This window comes from Idiotropiscis lumnitzeri, chromosome 16 (genome assembly GCF_059441095.1).
Source record: "Idiotropiscis lumnitzeri isolate Australia: NSW breed Sydney's pygmy pipehorse chromosome 16, RoL_Ilum_1.0, whole genome shotgun sequence".
Lineage (NCBI taxonomy): Eukaryota > Metazoa > Chordata > Actinopteri > Syngnathiformes > Syngnathidae > Idiotropiscis > Idiotropiscis lumnitzeri.
Window position 1 is genome coordinate 10860361 of NC_142406.1, and position 16342 is coordinate 10876702.

At 43.4% G+C, this 16342-nt stretch overlaps 1 protein-coding gene across 1 annotated transcript; it reads right to left on the reverse strand.

Annotated features, from left to right (window-relative positions):
- Positions 1-1080: 1080 nt before the first annotated feature.
- On the reverse strand, positions 1081-16279 carry hibadha (3-hydroxyisobutyrate dehydrogenase a). Its single transcript, XM_088319205.1, has 8 exons — positions 15901-16279; positions 14784-14944; positions 14386-14495; positions 14167-14288; positions 6169-6302; positions 5984-6060; positions 2546-2702; positions 1081-1974 (listed from the first exon to the last, which is right to left on the reverse strand). The coding sequence occupies exons 1-8, from the start codon at positions 15968-15970 to the stop codon at positions 1816-1818; spliced, it is 990 nt and encodes a 329-aa protein (XP_088175331.1). The 5' UTR covers positions 15971-16279; the 3' UTR covers positions 1081-1815.
- Between the last annotated feature and the right edge of the window lie 63 nt (positions 16280-16342).

Sequence of the window (16342 nt, forward strand, 5' to 3'; positions counted from 1 at the left end):
CGTTCTAAAACAGGGTCGATTGTAACATAAACCGAAATTGATGCAACTTTTGCAAATGGCATTTTGCCTGTTTGAAGGCAACATTAATGTAAAAATGCACTTTAGAGGAATGGCATTTCTTTTTTTCTGAAAATGTGCAGTAAAAAAAGTGAGAGAAACTCTCAATTCTGCATGGTGAAGGTTATTTTTTATCAATCAACAGTAACCAACTGTTACTGAAACGTCTGATTGGATTTGAGCACAATGGCGGCCACGCCACAATGCAGTGTGTCTGTTGAGACGCTTTCTGACTCGGGGCTCAGTCGCGTCCCCTTCCGACGTCACTGCTCAAGTCAGTCTCGCCGCGACTCCTTTACGGCCTGCTTTCATGTGTCCTTTAATGAGGAAACCGCCGACTCACCAGCCAGCTATAAAACAAGCAAATTTCAGCAGGCTGAATATGAATCAGCTGCCTCATAGACAAGAGGCGAATCGCGAGACTCAAAGCCATTGTCTTATTTGCAAAGTAGATCATTTAAAGCAGGCGTGGGCAAACTACAGCCCGGGGGCCACATGCGGCCCGGGAAACGTTTGAATCGGGCCCGCCAAACTTGAGAAAAAATCTAATGAATAAACGTTGTTAATGTTTTATTTTCTGTGGCGAGTCAAACACAGATATTTTGTCGTCTTGCTTTTGTTCATTTTCATTTAAAATTAAATGTATTTTTTTTCTCCAATGAGGTGAGGTTACCAAAACACTCCATCCATCTGCTCCTGGTTCGTCCCCTCTGTCAAATTTTAGAACCCATTGTGTCCCACCAATCAAAAAGTTTGCACACCCCAGAATTAAAGCATTAATGTCGTCTAATTTAAGAGTTATTTTGCCTCCTAAGTTAGGGAGGGGGGTTTAATACAGTGAGTCACAAACCAAAGAACGCAACCGTCAACCAGTTGTTTATGACGCCCATTTGGTCATCGTGCCGCGTGCAACGGTCAAGGTACATTTTTTTTTTGCTGATCATTTTATTCGTACTGTATTATTATTTTTTTAAGAATAGGCATTAACATTGCAAAACACTCATACACCAATAAAACCCAAAGTACACAGAACACAGTTTAATGAACATTTTAGGTCCAACGTGTGAGGTTCTTCAGGGCAAAGACAAAATGTAGACAATTATTTGGACAAAAAGTCGCTGAGGTCTTCAATAGTTTTCTAAACACTACAACAAAATGAAATATACAATATGTACATTTGCTTTTAGCAGCTATGAACGAACCGGTCCTTGCTTGTGACGTGAATAAAAATTGAGAATGGACAAAAGAAAACAAGCAGAGGTCGAGCATATTTCACAGTGAACAGTATTCAACCGAAACAGTGATTGACGAGGAATAATACTTCAGTGGCATAGAGGTAAATTCAAGTAGATTGTGTAACATCAACCCCCCGCCCCCCTGAGCATTGTACACTGTGCCCGAATCGAAATCTCACAATATTTCACCATGCGCAATTAGGTCTAATCACTTAGCAGCGACTTAAAGTAGTAGAGAAAAAGTTTGAAGTAAAAACCAAAACCAACAATTGTTATGATCATCCTGAGGAAAAAATATGGTAACATGTAAACCTGAACTATATCCGTCGGTACCTTTGGTATTCCAAAACCGGTTTGAGGCTAGTTTTACCATTTCCTGGCAACTCGGACAATGACAACGAGTGTAAACGTTGCTTACTAATTGGACTTTAGAGCTGCCTAAGGGCAAGAGTCTAGTTTCTCCTGAGCATTTTGGTACAAGGGGCGTTGGGTGTGAGGTTGTACTTAAGTGTGTGTCTTCTGCTTACTGTCCTTCCTCCTCTCGCAGGAACTGGAAGACGGATGAGAAGTCCTTGTTGGCGTAGCCGCGGGCTCCCATGATCCTGAAGATCTGGTGAGCAAGGGAACCAAGCGGAATCGGCGTCTTGGTGTTGGTGGCTGTGTTTTGGGCCAAGCCAAGATCCTGGATAGAGACACCATGAGGGAGAGTAGGAGGCATTTGATGGAATTGAAGCAAAAAGTACATTCAAGGTTTTCCTGCATTGAATGGTGACCCACGTAGGTTTTACCCTACACGTTATGGATATGGCAACTGGACAATTGGACCACAGAAGCTCTTTGTAAGGAGCATATGGACCATCAAATAGACCAAGCCAGCAGACGTGTTAAAGCCTTAAATGTGTCAGCTGGTGACTGTGATTGAGGTAGCCGGGCTCATACATGTGCACACACAAAAACCGAGTACTCCCACTATATTGCGAGAGCTTCACGAATGAGCTAAGTAGTAAAAATAAAATGTAACACAGTAAAGCGCGCATGAAGCAGAATGGAGAGGAAGTAGGACCAAGGGTGTCACAAGCATCCGACTAGCATTTGATTAACTACAAAATGGATGAATCGGTGAATACACCGGAACTGAAAAACACAATTTCAACACAATAAATGTAAAACGTAAAAAGTGTAGAAAATACTGACGCCATTGCAGTTTACGTACAATGTGGCTCTCCTTTCCCACGTGACGGGTCACATTTTACCTTGGCCATTAACGTGGTTCCAAAGCCTCCCTGATAGTTGTTGGCAGAAGGGACTCCCTCCATGACACCGGGAACAGGATTGTATGTGTCGCTGGACCAGCAGCGACCTGAGGACATATTGAGGATCTTGGCCAGAAGTTTGGGGTCCAAACCCAGTCTAGAGGGACAAGACAAAGAGTTAATTTTCGACTAAACATGATTTCCCTTTTATTCAATGCTTTTAACAAAGAGGTGAGGATTAAAAGTACATTCAAATTAGGGTTAGAAGTTGGTAGACTTGACTGTTATTATTTTTTATTATTATTTAATTTTTTATTCAAGTGTACAATTTCTGTGTCATTTTATATTTTTGGAGCTTCTTAATTGCTTAAGATACATTAAATTAAGATCCAGAGATTTTCTTCCAGCACATCCGATGACATTTTTGTATATTCCATTCATTCTTTCCATGGAGCCATTCAAGGAACAATCCTGTGGAGGCGGAGTGTGGCAGGGCGCAAGTAAAACATGGAGAAAAATGGGTGCGGGGCAGCGTATGACCCCCGTTGAACCCTACGCCCGGCTGCGGCCATTCCTCAGCGTTAATGGCTGAAGGTTTTGTAATGCTGCCTAATGCAGTATTGACGTTTAGCGGCACGTCTATTCTTCATCATCCCTCCTTCCTGAAAAAAAAAGAAGTGGAAGAGGAGGAGGTGAAGTGGTTTAAGCAGCACGGGGGGAGCCATAAAGCTCACCGTCGCTGAGCGCTTTTCTACCTCCGGCTTACGATTATGCACGTGAATGGACGCTGGCGAGGAAAGGGAGACGCGGTTGGCACGGCGCGAGGAGAGGGTGTAACTCCGGCGTCTGTCGCTGGTCTAATCTGCTTGTGTAGCGAATGAATGCCCAGCGTTACTTACAGGCCTGTAACTCGCCTCTGCTCTCAATATGACTGTTAAACCATCATAGCTGCTTACAGCCGCCCTCCCTTCACTTGGCTCTCATTCTGCCATTACGACAACAGCACAGCTTTTTATTAGCCGTCTACTAACTAATTAAGGATGGGTTGCATTTACATGCGCTCAACGTCTCTCTGTCGGTTTTGGAAATGTGACATCAGTGGATCTCTCGTTCCTGATGGCTTTTTCAGCCACATTTTTTTTCCCTCCTCCACATCTCCTGTGGCTGACACGTCCCCTGTCTGAGGACTGAAGGGGACATATGTTTGACATCACCCCTCCCTCCCCCTCCACTTTCACCATCTCCCCCCCTGAATGCACACACATACATGGCGGCCCCTCCCTGCGTTCTGGGTCAGCAGCTGAAAAGGTTACGGTGCTGGGCGCACAATAAAGCGCGTCCGAACGTGCGGATCATTTGTTATGGCGAGCGGAGACGCTGACGGCGAGCTGTTGTCCCGTGTTAACGATAAATCAATGAATTTCCACTCCTGCTCCCATCACACGCGGCCACATTGCCGCTCAAACGGCCACGGTTGTTAGCCGCCGCTGTGGAGGTGTTCGTGGCCCGCGGTAATTTGCGTGGCTGAGGCGACATGTCACGCTTTAACAAGATTGTCACGGACACGCATAGTCGCAGGCGGCGACACAAACGTGTTGCTGTGCCGATGAAAGAAATACGCTGCCGGAGATGCGACGGAAGCGAGATGAGAGGGTGTTTATGCGCTAGCAGGCGGAGTTCATTTGCAGCACCGACGTCTGCTCCACCGCAATTAGCTCCTCATCCTCATGCGACGCCACAAGAGAGCCCGACTCCTGTTTGTTATTACACTTAAGAGGGAATGAGCGCACACACAAGCGTCAACTCTTTCATTTATAGAGGCAACAAGCACATTTAGAAGCGCTAATCAATTCACTCATGCAGCAATGAGAAGAAGATTTAATTCCTCTTTGCTAAAAATGGCAGTCTGCAGTCATGACCTTTTCAAATCACCTGCACTGTGTATGCAAGGCAGAAGTGCTAAGCTATAAATCCTCTCCTTTCATGTTCGTGTACATCATTAAAAATCACAGTTGTGCCACTTTCCTACTATTTTTCTGCAGTCTTCACCCCCCTCTTGGCCCGCCCCTTTTACTGACTGCTTGACTGCATGCAGAAATTACAGCAGGCACAAATGAGGCAAAGGAGAGTGGAAGGGATTAAAAGGACAGAATAAAATAAGGTTACACAAATAGGGACGAGGGAAGAGAAGAAGGAAGAAAGACAGCTTGTGTGTGTGTGTGCGCTTTTAATTGTCATGCGCGGCGATTCCTTGCACTCTCAGAACGTCATGCTCTGGTGGAGACGGGCCGAGCTTCCATCTGAGATCAACAAATTAGCTTCATGAAAAGAACTCTGTGTGTGTGTGTGTGTGTGTGTGAGTTAAAATGGTGCGGTTGTTCCCATGTGGACAGGTAAGAAGACACAATTGTTTTTAGAAAAGGCGGCTTTATTAGCCAAGTCTTGCATGATAACATTTTAGAATGTCAGCGTGCGTGCGTGCGAGTGTGTGTGTGTGTGTGTCAGGACAATGAGTCCACCCTATAAGGAATGGGATCTTTCTAAACCGTTCAAAATATTTTGACAAACCTTTGACAAATCAAAGTGGACCGTGGGAGTGGTCACAATTTCAAATGAACTTGGGTCGAAGCTGAAAACCTAACAAGAATATCACAGGTACTCCTTGTGAGATTTTACTTCACCGTTATAACGCGCACGGTGATTTGGTAAAAGTCACAGGCTTCAGTGTGTCAGCGTATAACTGGGGCGGTGTGCACGCGTGTGTTTGTGCAACGCCGCGATGTGTAAATCCATGTTGCGCCTTTAATGCCTCCATATTTCAGTGGCCGAGCGAGGGAATTTATGTGCAAGGGCTCATGCCAATTTTCCTCTTCTGTCTCCGCAATGATAAATCAGTCGCACCGGCACAGCTGCGCTTGGCCCGTGCGCACATTTGTGCACGCGCATCAAAACCAGGTGCACTATGGCATTTAAGTCGTCAAAACCCATAACCACACCTAATATTAACGCTGTGAACGCAGGAAGTAGCCTGACAAAAGGAGATAAGTATTATTTGGAAGGTTGGTAATTTACGCTTATGATCTGAGAAAAAGTGAGGCCTCACCCTGCAACCGTAATTACACGCATCTAATTGATGAAGATTATTTTGGGTTTCTGTATGAGAAAAGTTCTGTTTAAACCTATTATTAAATAACTAAAATGACCTCTAATTTAAGTAGTGTCCATTGACGGGATCTTGGTGAAAGCTCAATCAGCAGATGTAAATCAGAGCCAGCGACTCCACCCCCCTCATCCATCTCTCTCACAGATACTTGGGGGCCACGCTGACCTCTTTTGCACTTTCATAAACTGAACATTTCAAAATCCGGGCAGAAGCAGTAAATAATACCACGGCTACGCGACGACTAAGGTTTACTCAGAGGGTCGGAATGAGCTGACCTGATGCCGAGGTTCATGGTCTCTGCGGTTCCAATCATCCCGATGGCCAGCAGCATGTTGTTGCAGATCTTTGCAGCCTTCAGAGGATTAGGAAAGAAATGCAAAAGTACACATAAAGTGGAACCGTGGCTACTTCACCGTGCAGGTTTAAATGTACCTGGGTGGTCACGTCAGTGAGTTTTTACCTGTCCGGTGCCAACTTCACCGCAGTAGATAACGTTGGCTCCCATGCAGGTGAGCAGCTCCTGTGCAGCGTTGTACTCCGCCTCGGCGCCACCCACCATGAAGGTCAGCTTGGCCAAGCTGGCGGCTCCGACACCTCAACACACACCACATGAGAAGAAGTACTGAGAGATTGGATTAAAAAAAACTTGCTAACTGAAAGTAAATATATAGTCAATATTTCTCGAATTATTATTATTTTTTTTTTATAATAATCATTCTCTCTAAAACAACCGTTTTCATTTCCCGCAGCAGGACTCGAACGGTTCCAAAAATGATTTGTTTCATTAATAAAAATCAAATCCAGTTTTCTTAAAAGCGTTTCCTCCATCAAACACTTGACTTGCTTTCAAAAGGTCAGTCGGGCTTTGCACTTTGCGCTCGTGTTCGACCCACGGCGGGACCGGCGTGTTAAGTAGCGGCGCACCAGAGGGACAGACGCATCTTTAAAAGCCGATTGTTGCAATCATCCACTGCACAACCCTCGTGGGAGCGCTTGCCTTTTGTCCTGTCACCCCTTCTCTTTCGCTGCCTGTCGCAAACACGTCGATGTATATCCAACACACACACAGCAGCTGTGCCTGAGGCTGCCCCTCCTCTTGGGGCTATCAGTGACATGCGTGAGGGGTAATTAACTTTACACTTTATCATGTTCAATTAGGCATCCCTCCCCATGCCTGATGGCTTAAGGAGCGTGCCATGTTGTGGGAGGCAAAAACGCCCCCCCATCCCTTCCTGTCTCTGCAGAGTCCTTAATGTGAAAAAATAACTTCTTTTCAGAGCAGGCTCGACCCTATCAGGCTTTGCGGTACCCCTTACTTGCTTTCGTAAAAATCCCCAGAGAGCACCCCCCAACACAATAGATTACTGGTAAACACATTCACACAAAAAGCAGCCCAAAATATTGAGCAGCTTCCTGAATCGTGCATGTTTGCACTTTTCGCTTTCCAAAAAGAAAGGGAAGGGAAGCCGAGCAAGGTCGAAAGAGACTTTCAAAAATCTCTTCAGGGCGTCGTGAAACTGTAATGAAAGTCCTGTTGATACTGAACACCTAATAATGTCAGAGTTAATAATTAAACAGGAATTGGCATCTGCAAAACAGCTGAAGTCACATTATCAGCACAGGAAGGAGGCTTGAGTAAACTAAATGAAATAAACGTCCTTTTCATTCCAACCCACGATTAATCGACAGTTGCTGTCACATGTATGATGATGTTACTTTATATTGTACAGTCATCAAACGACATGTTGACTGGTCACAGAAGTTGAAAATAAGGCAAAGAAAAAAAGAAGACAAAAAAAAATAAATCACGTCGCAGTCTTTATTTTTTTTCAAACAGCAGACTCTAAAACACACACTTCGGAAGGGCAGTGCGACAACGGCTGCTTAATTAGCAAAGATCACGGTTTGCGGACAACTAAAGAGGCGATTATCGATAACGCCGTCGACGTGCCGATCGATACAACTCACTAACGGGAAAGCAAGAGGAAGACAGAGAGAAGAGAGATAGGGAATCACCCAGTGGAGAATAACGATCTCCCTCGTCCTACCTCCCAACACTCCTTCTCTCAAATTAACTAATCACCCTAATAAGCTGTTATGATGTGTAGAGGATTTCGATCAGCAGTGGTCATGCAGGAATGATGGAAGATCCATGCGGATGGGGGGAAAAAAAATAATCGTGCATGCTTGTGTGTGTTGGCGAATCGGTGAATCAGTTCAATGTGCACACAGTAAAGTTCAGCCGATGCCACGTTCGTGCGTGTGGGGAATGCAATTTTCTTTCCGTAGCGTCCATGCAGGATAATACACTTTCACCGTGTATATTATATTATGCACATATGCATCAGTGTGCGTGTGCAGAGGGTACGTCCCGTTCTCGGGTCGGTTCTGTCAGAGACGGATTAAAGAGGAATCCTAATGAGGCTTCCTGAGAGCTGGGTGCACCGGCTCATCCATCCCAGCGGGAGTGACAGTCGCGGATCGTTAGTACGGCGCAACTACACGACGCCCCCTAGGGGGAGAACAAGACGTGCGTGAGTGTGTGTTGGGCTGAGAGGGCGTAGAAGACGACGACAAGACAGGAAGTTGTTATTATGATGCAATATTATGTGTTGAAGTAAGCAGGATGTAAACTAAAGTTGAATGTGAGAAGATGGAAAAAAAATAATGATTAGGGAGACTCCAATAATTATTAATTCAAATATTCTTAGAACACGCTTCGTTGGGGGCACAAAATTGGCTCAGTTTTATTCATTTTGCGCTTATTCTATTCACTGGATTTGAAACATTAATTTTCATACGCGTTACTCGTCAACGGATGCAGCTGTTCGAAAACTGTAGTTGTTTGTTTACATTCAAACTTGGGGCTTGCAGCAATCGCGAGTGACGCCATGCACGTAAAGCTGTCGGTGGCAGCTTCGATCCTCTTCTACTTCACGCAAAATAATTATCATAGTAATTGTAGTTTATGTTTGCTCTCATTTACAGCACTTTGTTCGATTGGCGGTTGTTGTTTTTTTTGTTTCTTTTAAATGCTTTATGAATATGTGGAGCTGGTGAATGCAAAGTTCTGTCTCCCCTTTCCCACATGCGATCGCATCACAGTAAGAATACATCAAAATTAACTGCTCTAAAATAATGTACTGTCGAAGCTAGTATGCTAACGTGAGCATGTGTCCTTTCTAGCCGTGACCATTGATCGATCATCAAAGGTTTATATCAGCCATTCAATAACAGCTGTGCATGCTTGGAACCCAAATATTTGTTTTTGCCAATAGCTTCAATCGCAAGTACAACCACGCCAAGCCTAGCAGTGGAAAAGGTGCATATATCTTTGAGAGTTTAAAGGAAATTGGCTGCTTCGTGCCGCTGTATGACAGATGGGGATCCACTGCAACGTGTGTACACGCGGCGGTGCTTGTAGCCCACGACACGCATACACGCCTCTCCTTCATCTGAGCTGCTCCTGCAGCAAAAGTTAACAAGCAAGCGATCAAACATTATTAGGGCAGATGCTTCGCGGCACGTCATTAAACATTAACGTCAGAGGGTTGAAACATGCGGAGGCAAAGCGACATCAGAGAAACAATTTTGGTTAAGCCGGTTTGGAATGAGCACGGTGTGCAGGAGCACTGCTTTTATTACAACAAACAACCAAAGCTACCCATGAGCCCTTAGAAGCTTTTACACTCGAAGCGCCTTTTGAAGTGGTGAATCAGTTGACAATAATAATGGACAAAAAACAGAATGGACAGTGTTTTATAAAACTATATAGTAATAAAATAATTGTGCAAAAGAAATGTAGTCAAAAGTGCTCAGACAGACATTGGCCGGTTTCACAGAGGATAATTTATAAATGCCTCTGAGTATTGCTAAATCGTAGGTCTACATGTGTTGCTGCACCGCTTGAGTTAAACTATCTGTTGCTTAATGGGTTATAACACTGCAACATCTATGCTTTTTTTTCTCCTGTATTGTTCTACATTTACCAAACTGTCGCTTCTTCTGAAGTTTGTTGCAGCCATCAAGTGCTCGTCACTGAATTTTTTGTTTGCAACTCAAGACAAAAAAAAAAAAAGACAGCTTGCACGAAGGCTCTACTTGCCGTAAACAAATGCAACTGCGTGCTACCAAGCTTTTCCAGCTAAGTTTGGCTTTTTTTTTTTTTTTTTGCAGGAGTCTATCAATTGGAATTTACTGCCTGCACTTTAAGCCAGCAGGGGTTCGGATGTTTAGCGGCCAACAACATAGCCTCATGCGGCCCACTGTTATAATTACACCCAGGGGAAGATCTCTTTCTCAAACAAATTAAAAACCCAAGAAGGCGCCATAAAACCATAACGGATATTGAGTAATCCAGTGAAACAGTTCAAGGAAATGTGCCGACCAATATCACACAGACACATAAAAACGATAAAAAAAAAAGCACTTTCAAGAGTTATTTGTCAACTTCGCTAATACTGCACTGCAGTGTTAGGAAGAAACTCTTTATCAATTCCAGTTAACGAGCGCAAAAAAACACGAGAACTGAATCATATGCTAAATTTTCCATGTGAATCTCAGGAACGAGAACACTAATACAGTTTTAGCATGATCTCATATTTTAGGGAGCCAACCGTTGCAAGTTTGCAATGCCCGTCTATTGACCACAAGACCAACTTTAATAATCATCGCCATCATTACCATCATCACCATCAGTAATCGTTCAATTCCGCGGGGGTGAGGCTGCTCAATGGTAGGTGACAAGAGAATGGAGTGGGAAGGAGAAATCCGCAATCAATCGTTCCGCTCGCCCGATGAGGCTCATTTTAAAAAAAAAAGTGCAAGCAAATAACGGCGTGCAATTAGTCTGCAGACACCAATACAAAAACACACCCTCAGGTTTTCACGACTGTGATCACAACTGTCCTTCAAGTGAACATCATGCTAATTCCTCTCTAAGTGAGTGACATTTGAGTTCCATTTGACGGACAGAGTTGGTTAATATGACTCATTCACCAGCTGACTCTTTGTTCCGTGTGCACGCAAACACACACGGGCACGCACGAACATGCACAACAGATGACATAGGGCAAGGGAGAGCCAGTCCACAGCTGCTGAGTCTACCTCCATCTGGAGCACGGGCTCCAGTGCATCCCCCTTCATCGACGCTACCCTGACTCTCTTTACTACCCTTCCATTCCCATTCCCTCCCTCGCCCCCTCCCGTGTCACCAGAACCCGTCAATGGGAGGCTTGTTATGCTAATCAAGTCTTTGGGCCGCTGTCTCGCTAGTACTGGTTAGCCATCAAAATGACAGACTGCAACTGCAACGCCCCCCCAAACCAAAGCACCCCCGCTTCTCACTAACCTCCAGTAACCGACCTCCAGGCTCTGAAACTCATCTTCTCATTCATCCCATTCTCAGACTGGATTAACCTGGCCTGAGTGACTGAGTACTTTCTCTGATCAGACATTGTTGTTCACACGGTTGAGTGGCAACAAATTAGAGAATCGTGTTGGTCAGAGCAAAGCATACCTGTACAAAATAAATATTAGAATCAATTCAATGATTAAAATTTCCGTCAACTATCCATTCATTATTTCTCTAAAGCACTAAACTGGAGTTTATGCCAGCTCACTTTTGTCTTGAGGCTGGTTACGTCCTGGATAAATCAGCCAATCGCAAGGCTCCGTCGCAAATCTAAAGAAGGACGACATGACATCAGCAAAGAAAAGACCACAAAGTCCTCCGGGAAATATTATTCTGCTGAAATGGAGTTCCGAACATTCGGTGAAATGTTCCCATCCTATTAAAATATTTTAAAAGATTAAATAAATAAATGTTCCCCAAATGTAGCCAATATATTTAAAGCAATGTTTCTGCAATCAGTAGCGGTTTATTATTTGCATTGCACAAGCAATAACAAACGCCAATTAGTGGTCTGACATTCATTTGACTGTTTTGAGAGACATTTTTGCAATTTATAAATGGACCCAAAATCAATCACAGGACGGTAGACTGGCAAGATGGACGATTGACAAAACTGGTGCCAGCCTTGGTTTGAAAAATCTCCTTCATACTTGAGAATGACATTCAAACAGTCAGCAAATGATACGCTGCAACCGATGAAGCGCATTCGATGCGGTGTGGATATGATGAGAGCAGCGTTGCCACGCAGCCTAAATAGCTATCTCGTGGAGGTCTTTAAGACCTCACAAATGAGCAGCATCAGCCCGAGTGCCAATGGTCCAACAGTAGCTCAGCTGTTCTCACTTTCATTCGCAGCAACGTTGCTTTCCCAGCGCTGGAGAAAAAAACCCACAATGAAGTTGTTTTGGGGCCTTTTTAAAGCCGTAATGCGTTAGCAATGTGGCACACCACCGTAGGCATATCGGCACCAACACAGGCATTCTGGGTGATTACTGCTAACGACCGTGCCACTTGCTAGCCAGAACTTCTATTTTTGTAAATTGTCTGCCAACACCCTAGGCTTGTGACACCACAGTTTGTTAGGTTGTGGATCAACTCTTAGTTTTACTGACAGAGAGTGCGAAACAAGGAGCGATAAGGAGAGCTGAGAACCAGTCTCAACGTGAATATACTGCACAATCTTTTATGTGCACTTTTTTTTTTTTTGCATCACAGTCACACTGAATCACAAAGTACCGTCCAAAAAAATTGAATTGGAAGAGGCACTTCTTCTATTTCACAGGTTCATGTGTATCACCATTTTAGTTTTGGCAAATGTATAATTACAGACTTAAATTATATGTCTGATTGGAACTACATATATAAAGAATTAAAATAGAACAATACAGTTTACATCGCAAACATTTTGGTCACTATCACGACTGACAGCACCCATTTTAAAACTCAACAAAAGCTTTAAAACTCAGGACCTCCTTTAAAGAACATGCGCGGGATTAAACAATAATCATAAGCGTATAATTCACAGCAACGTTCTGCTTACTGTGGCATGGTTCCCTGTGGGGAAGGCCAATTTGTCACAGAGCCCAGCTTTTATTGTTTACAACCCTGTGTGCACCCTATTTGGGGAGGGTGCCATCTCCTGGTAGGAGCAGAGCATATTAATTAATTTCCTATAGACAGGCATTAACAACATCCTATGTAATAAACAAATATGAATAGATAAATCTCATTTTGGTGTGTGCTATTAAATTAACTCCGTTAATAAAAGCGGAGTTGATGAGCTACATATTTTTGTTGTTGTAATATCTCATTTGTGAACGTTGACTGCGTGTGTAATTACTACTTGATAAACAGCATGCTAAGCAAAAGGCACATGCATGACATGTTTGGCACCGCGAGTCATTGGAGAAGAAGGTCAATCATTGGTCATCTCAGGCTAGTAAAAGAGGCTTATTTGGGAGACAGGGAAGAAGCACAACCTTCACAGAAGAGTGCACACACACACACACAGTTCACTGTCTGTAGTATGTAAACAGTGTGTGTGTTAAGGGAGAGTATCTGGCTTAAGGCTCTGATCTCCAGTCCCTCGTTGCTGCAGACGCCAGCTGGTAAACATGCCACAGGCCCAGTCTATGTTTCTAAGGGGAGCGCAGGGGGCAACAGAGTATGTCGCGATTAATTCGGCATTGTGCAATCGAAAGTCGGCTAAATAGCAAACCGGTGCGACGGAATGTGGCACGCTTGAAATCCGAATTTGTGCGCGAGTCTGATGAAGACGATGTGACGGACAGCTTAACTGCGGAAGCGTCTCCGTCTCGTCTTATCTCCCTCCTCTCCTCGACTCCATGTGAGGGAAGCTTTTCTCCTCTTTATCCGACATGAAAGGCACTAACATGGGTTACCCGCCATTACTGCGCCATCAACATGAAAAAGCTCTGACGCGGGACTTCTCCAGCACGGCTCGGCCCATTAAGAGCGACTGGCGATCCTGCGCTCTGTCAAGGAGCCATCACGAGCAGACAGCACCGACATAACGAGGACTTAAAACCTCAATCTTGCCTCCAAGACCTCTCGGTCAAATGCAGCAATAAAACCTTGAGATGGCACCTGACTGGCTCAGTAATTACGACCCATGTTGCGGTATTAACTCAAAAGGTTTAAATTTACAAAGACTGTAAGAAAGGTCGGGAACTTGGCAATGGGGGTCACAGGAGTACCACTGTGGTAAGTGCAATTGGATTCTTCTTTACTTTCATTCATTTATGTTTAACACCAGAGCAGCTTGTTAAGCGAGAAATAAAGGCAGCACTACCATAGAAGCAACCACTTGAAGTGTCACGAATCAAGTCATTAAAATAAATTTTTGATCCTTAAAAAGTGGCCTCTATTCTATGTGTACCGTTGTCTTTCTTGCAAAATTTGAATGAAATAAATACAAAACGGATCTGTCCGACTTAAATGGTTTAAGCGTCAAAATTAATGCTGTGAATAAAAGACACAAATTGAACCTAGTGGTGGGCCAACACTTTTTGCAAAATCTTTTACCTCCTGACACCGGCGCATCCAAGAACACGGCGCCCATCTTCTCCGCAGCTAACGCCATCTCTTTCGAGACGGCGGGGTCGATGGTGGAAGAGTCAATCAAAAGTGTTCCCTTCTTTACCTTCCTAACGATAAACCGAACACATTTTTTATTTGCGCATTTAGAAAACGCTCTTTTTCATGGTGTGACATTTTAATCAAGGCCGTGCCAAAAAAACTTACTTAAGGATGCCACTGAGGCCTGTGTAAACCTCGATGACATTTGGACTGGAGGGAAGCATTGTGAAAATGCGGTCTGCTTTCTCTGCAACTTCTGCAGGGGAGTCCACGACCTATAAAAAGAAGAACATTTATCAATAACTGTAATTTATGACACCTGTTCATTTTGTAACGTTAAAATTGCTCCACGGCGCAATCAAGTGAATGCTGTTTGTAAGAAACTAACACTGTTACCACACTTAAATTGACCGCCCACAGAGATTGAATTTGATTATCACTGGTTTGTTTCATCACCAAACCACCAAATTATGTCACATCTATTTGTGTAGAAATATTACACATAACAACAACAAAATACATGATATGTCCCCTTTAAGATACATTTACACGTTGTGTGTTACCTGGGCACCCAGATCCCGCAATTCCTTGCAGGACTCAGGAAAGACATCAGTAGCAATAATGGGGTACCCATTTTTCAGCAGGTTCTTGGCCATGGGACTTCCCATGTTTCCCAAACCAATAAAACCAACTGGTGTTTTTGAGGCCATTGAGCGCATGGACACTGAATGGGGGAAAAAAAGAAGAAAAGAAACAAAAGATGTAGAAAGATGGTATTTTGATGAGATGAAAGTCCAGGGAGGAGTGCAGTCCTGTGCAGTAGCTGCCTGCAATAAACTTCTTGCTTCGTTGTAACAATCTAAGTGATAAAGTGATAAGTGTCATTCAGCCTTTTGCAAGATAAGTTAAACTAAATAAAACACTGTATGGGGACTGCAATCAGAATCAGATTAAGTGTCATGAAAAACATATTTTAATAAAAGGATTTGACAAAATGAGAAGCTGCAGCATGTCACTTACAGGCAGCTTTGGGGAACTGTGGCCAGGCTATTAAACAGTTCAGGCTCAGCCAAAGTCCTGGCAAGTTAACAATACTAAACACTGGCAGCGCACCAACCAGACAACAAAAAAGGCTTTACAATTAAGTACAAATGTTAAGTCTATCTTAAATCTGCCAAACTGTAGTAAGCCAACAATTTGTGCCAAGTACTGGTTCATTTTATTGTCTTAAATAGGCGTGATTAGTAAATTAATAATTTATTTTATATAAGTACTATTTATGTGTTCTTTAAATATTATTTTGGGTATTGGGGGTGATTCTATTTTTAAAAGGTGCTTTTATAAGATCTTGCATGGCATTTGTAGGCCATGTGGACGTGAAGAAATGGATTTAAATGACATTTCTAATTAAACATAACAGAGAACGCGAGAAAATAATACTAGCATTAATAAACAAAACTATACATACATGAGCTCGTTTAAAAGGTAATTTAAGGTTGCTATTATTGCACGACAAAAATCTCAAGAGCTGGTGGTCAACAATAGAACTATGACGTCAAAGTGCTAACACAGCTAGCATTGGCTAACATACTGAAGAAGTCAAGATAGCTAGCTAGCATTCTCTCTGTTCGAACTCGTGGAAATATTACGACAAAAAAACGATATGGGCAGATACGTTACCAAATGTTGGGCTGACATGTTTATTCCACTTTAACCAAATATTTCGACACCCACTAAATAACGATGCCATGCTTCTCTCCCCTTGACCTCAGAAGACTACATACAACCGTGACAACCAAGACGACGATGATGAAGCGCCGCTTCCTGAAAGCAGACGATTGACAACTTCCGGGATGAGGGGGTGACAACGGAGGCTGAGACTGCAGATATTGATAAAAACGAAAGGAAAACTTCAATTAAAGAGTCATTTTTGTTGTTTGTCTTCGTTAATCCACCCTATAACAGAAAATCTCAGATGTATTACTGATATTTTTGGATTATTGACGATTGAAGAGCATTTACAAGTGAAAACAAAGGATATCCCGCCTACCGGTGTCGACACCGGTACAGCTAAAACGAGTATGAATGATTGACAGTTAGCTCAACCAATTGCAGGAGGATA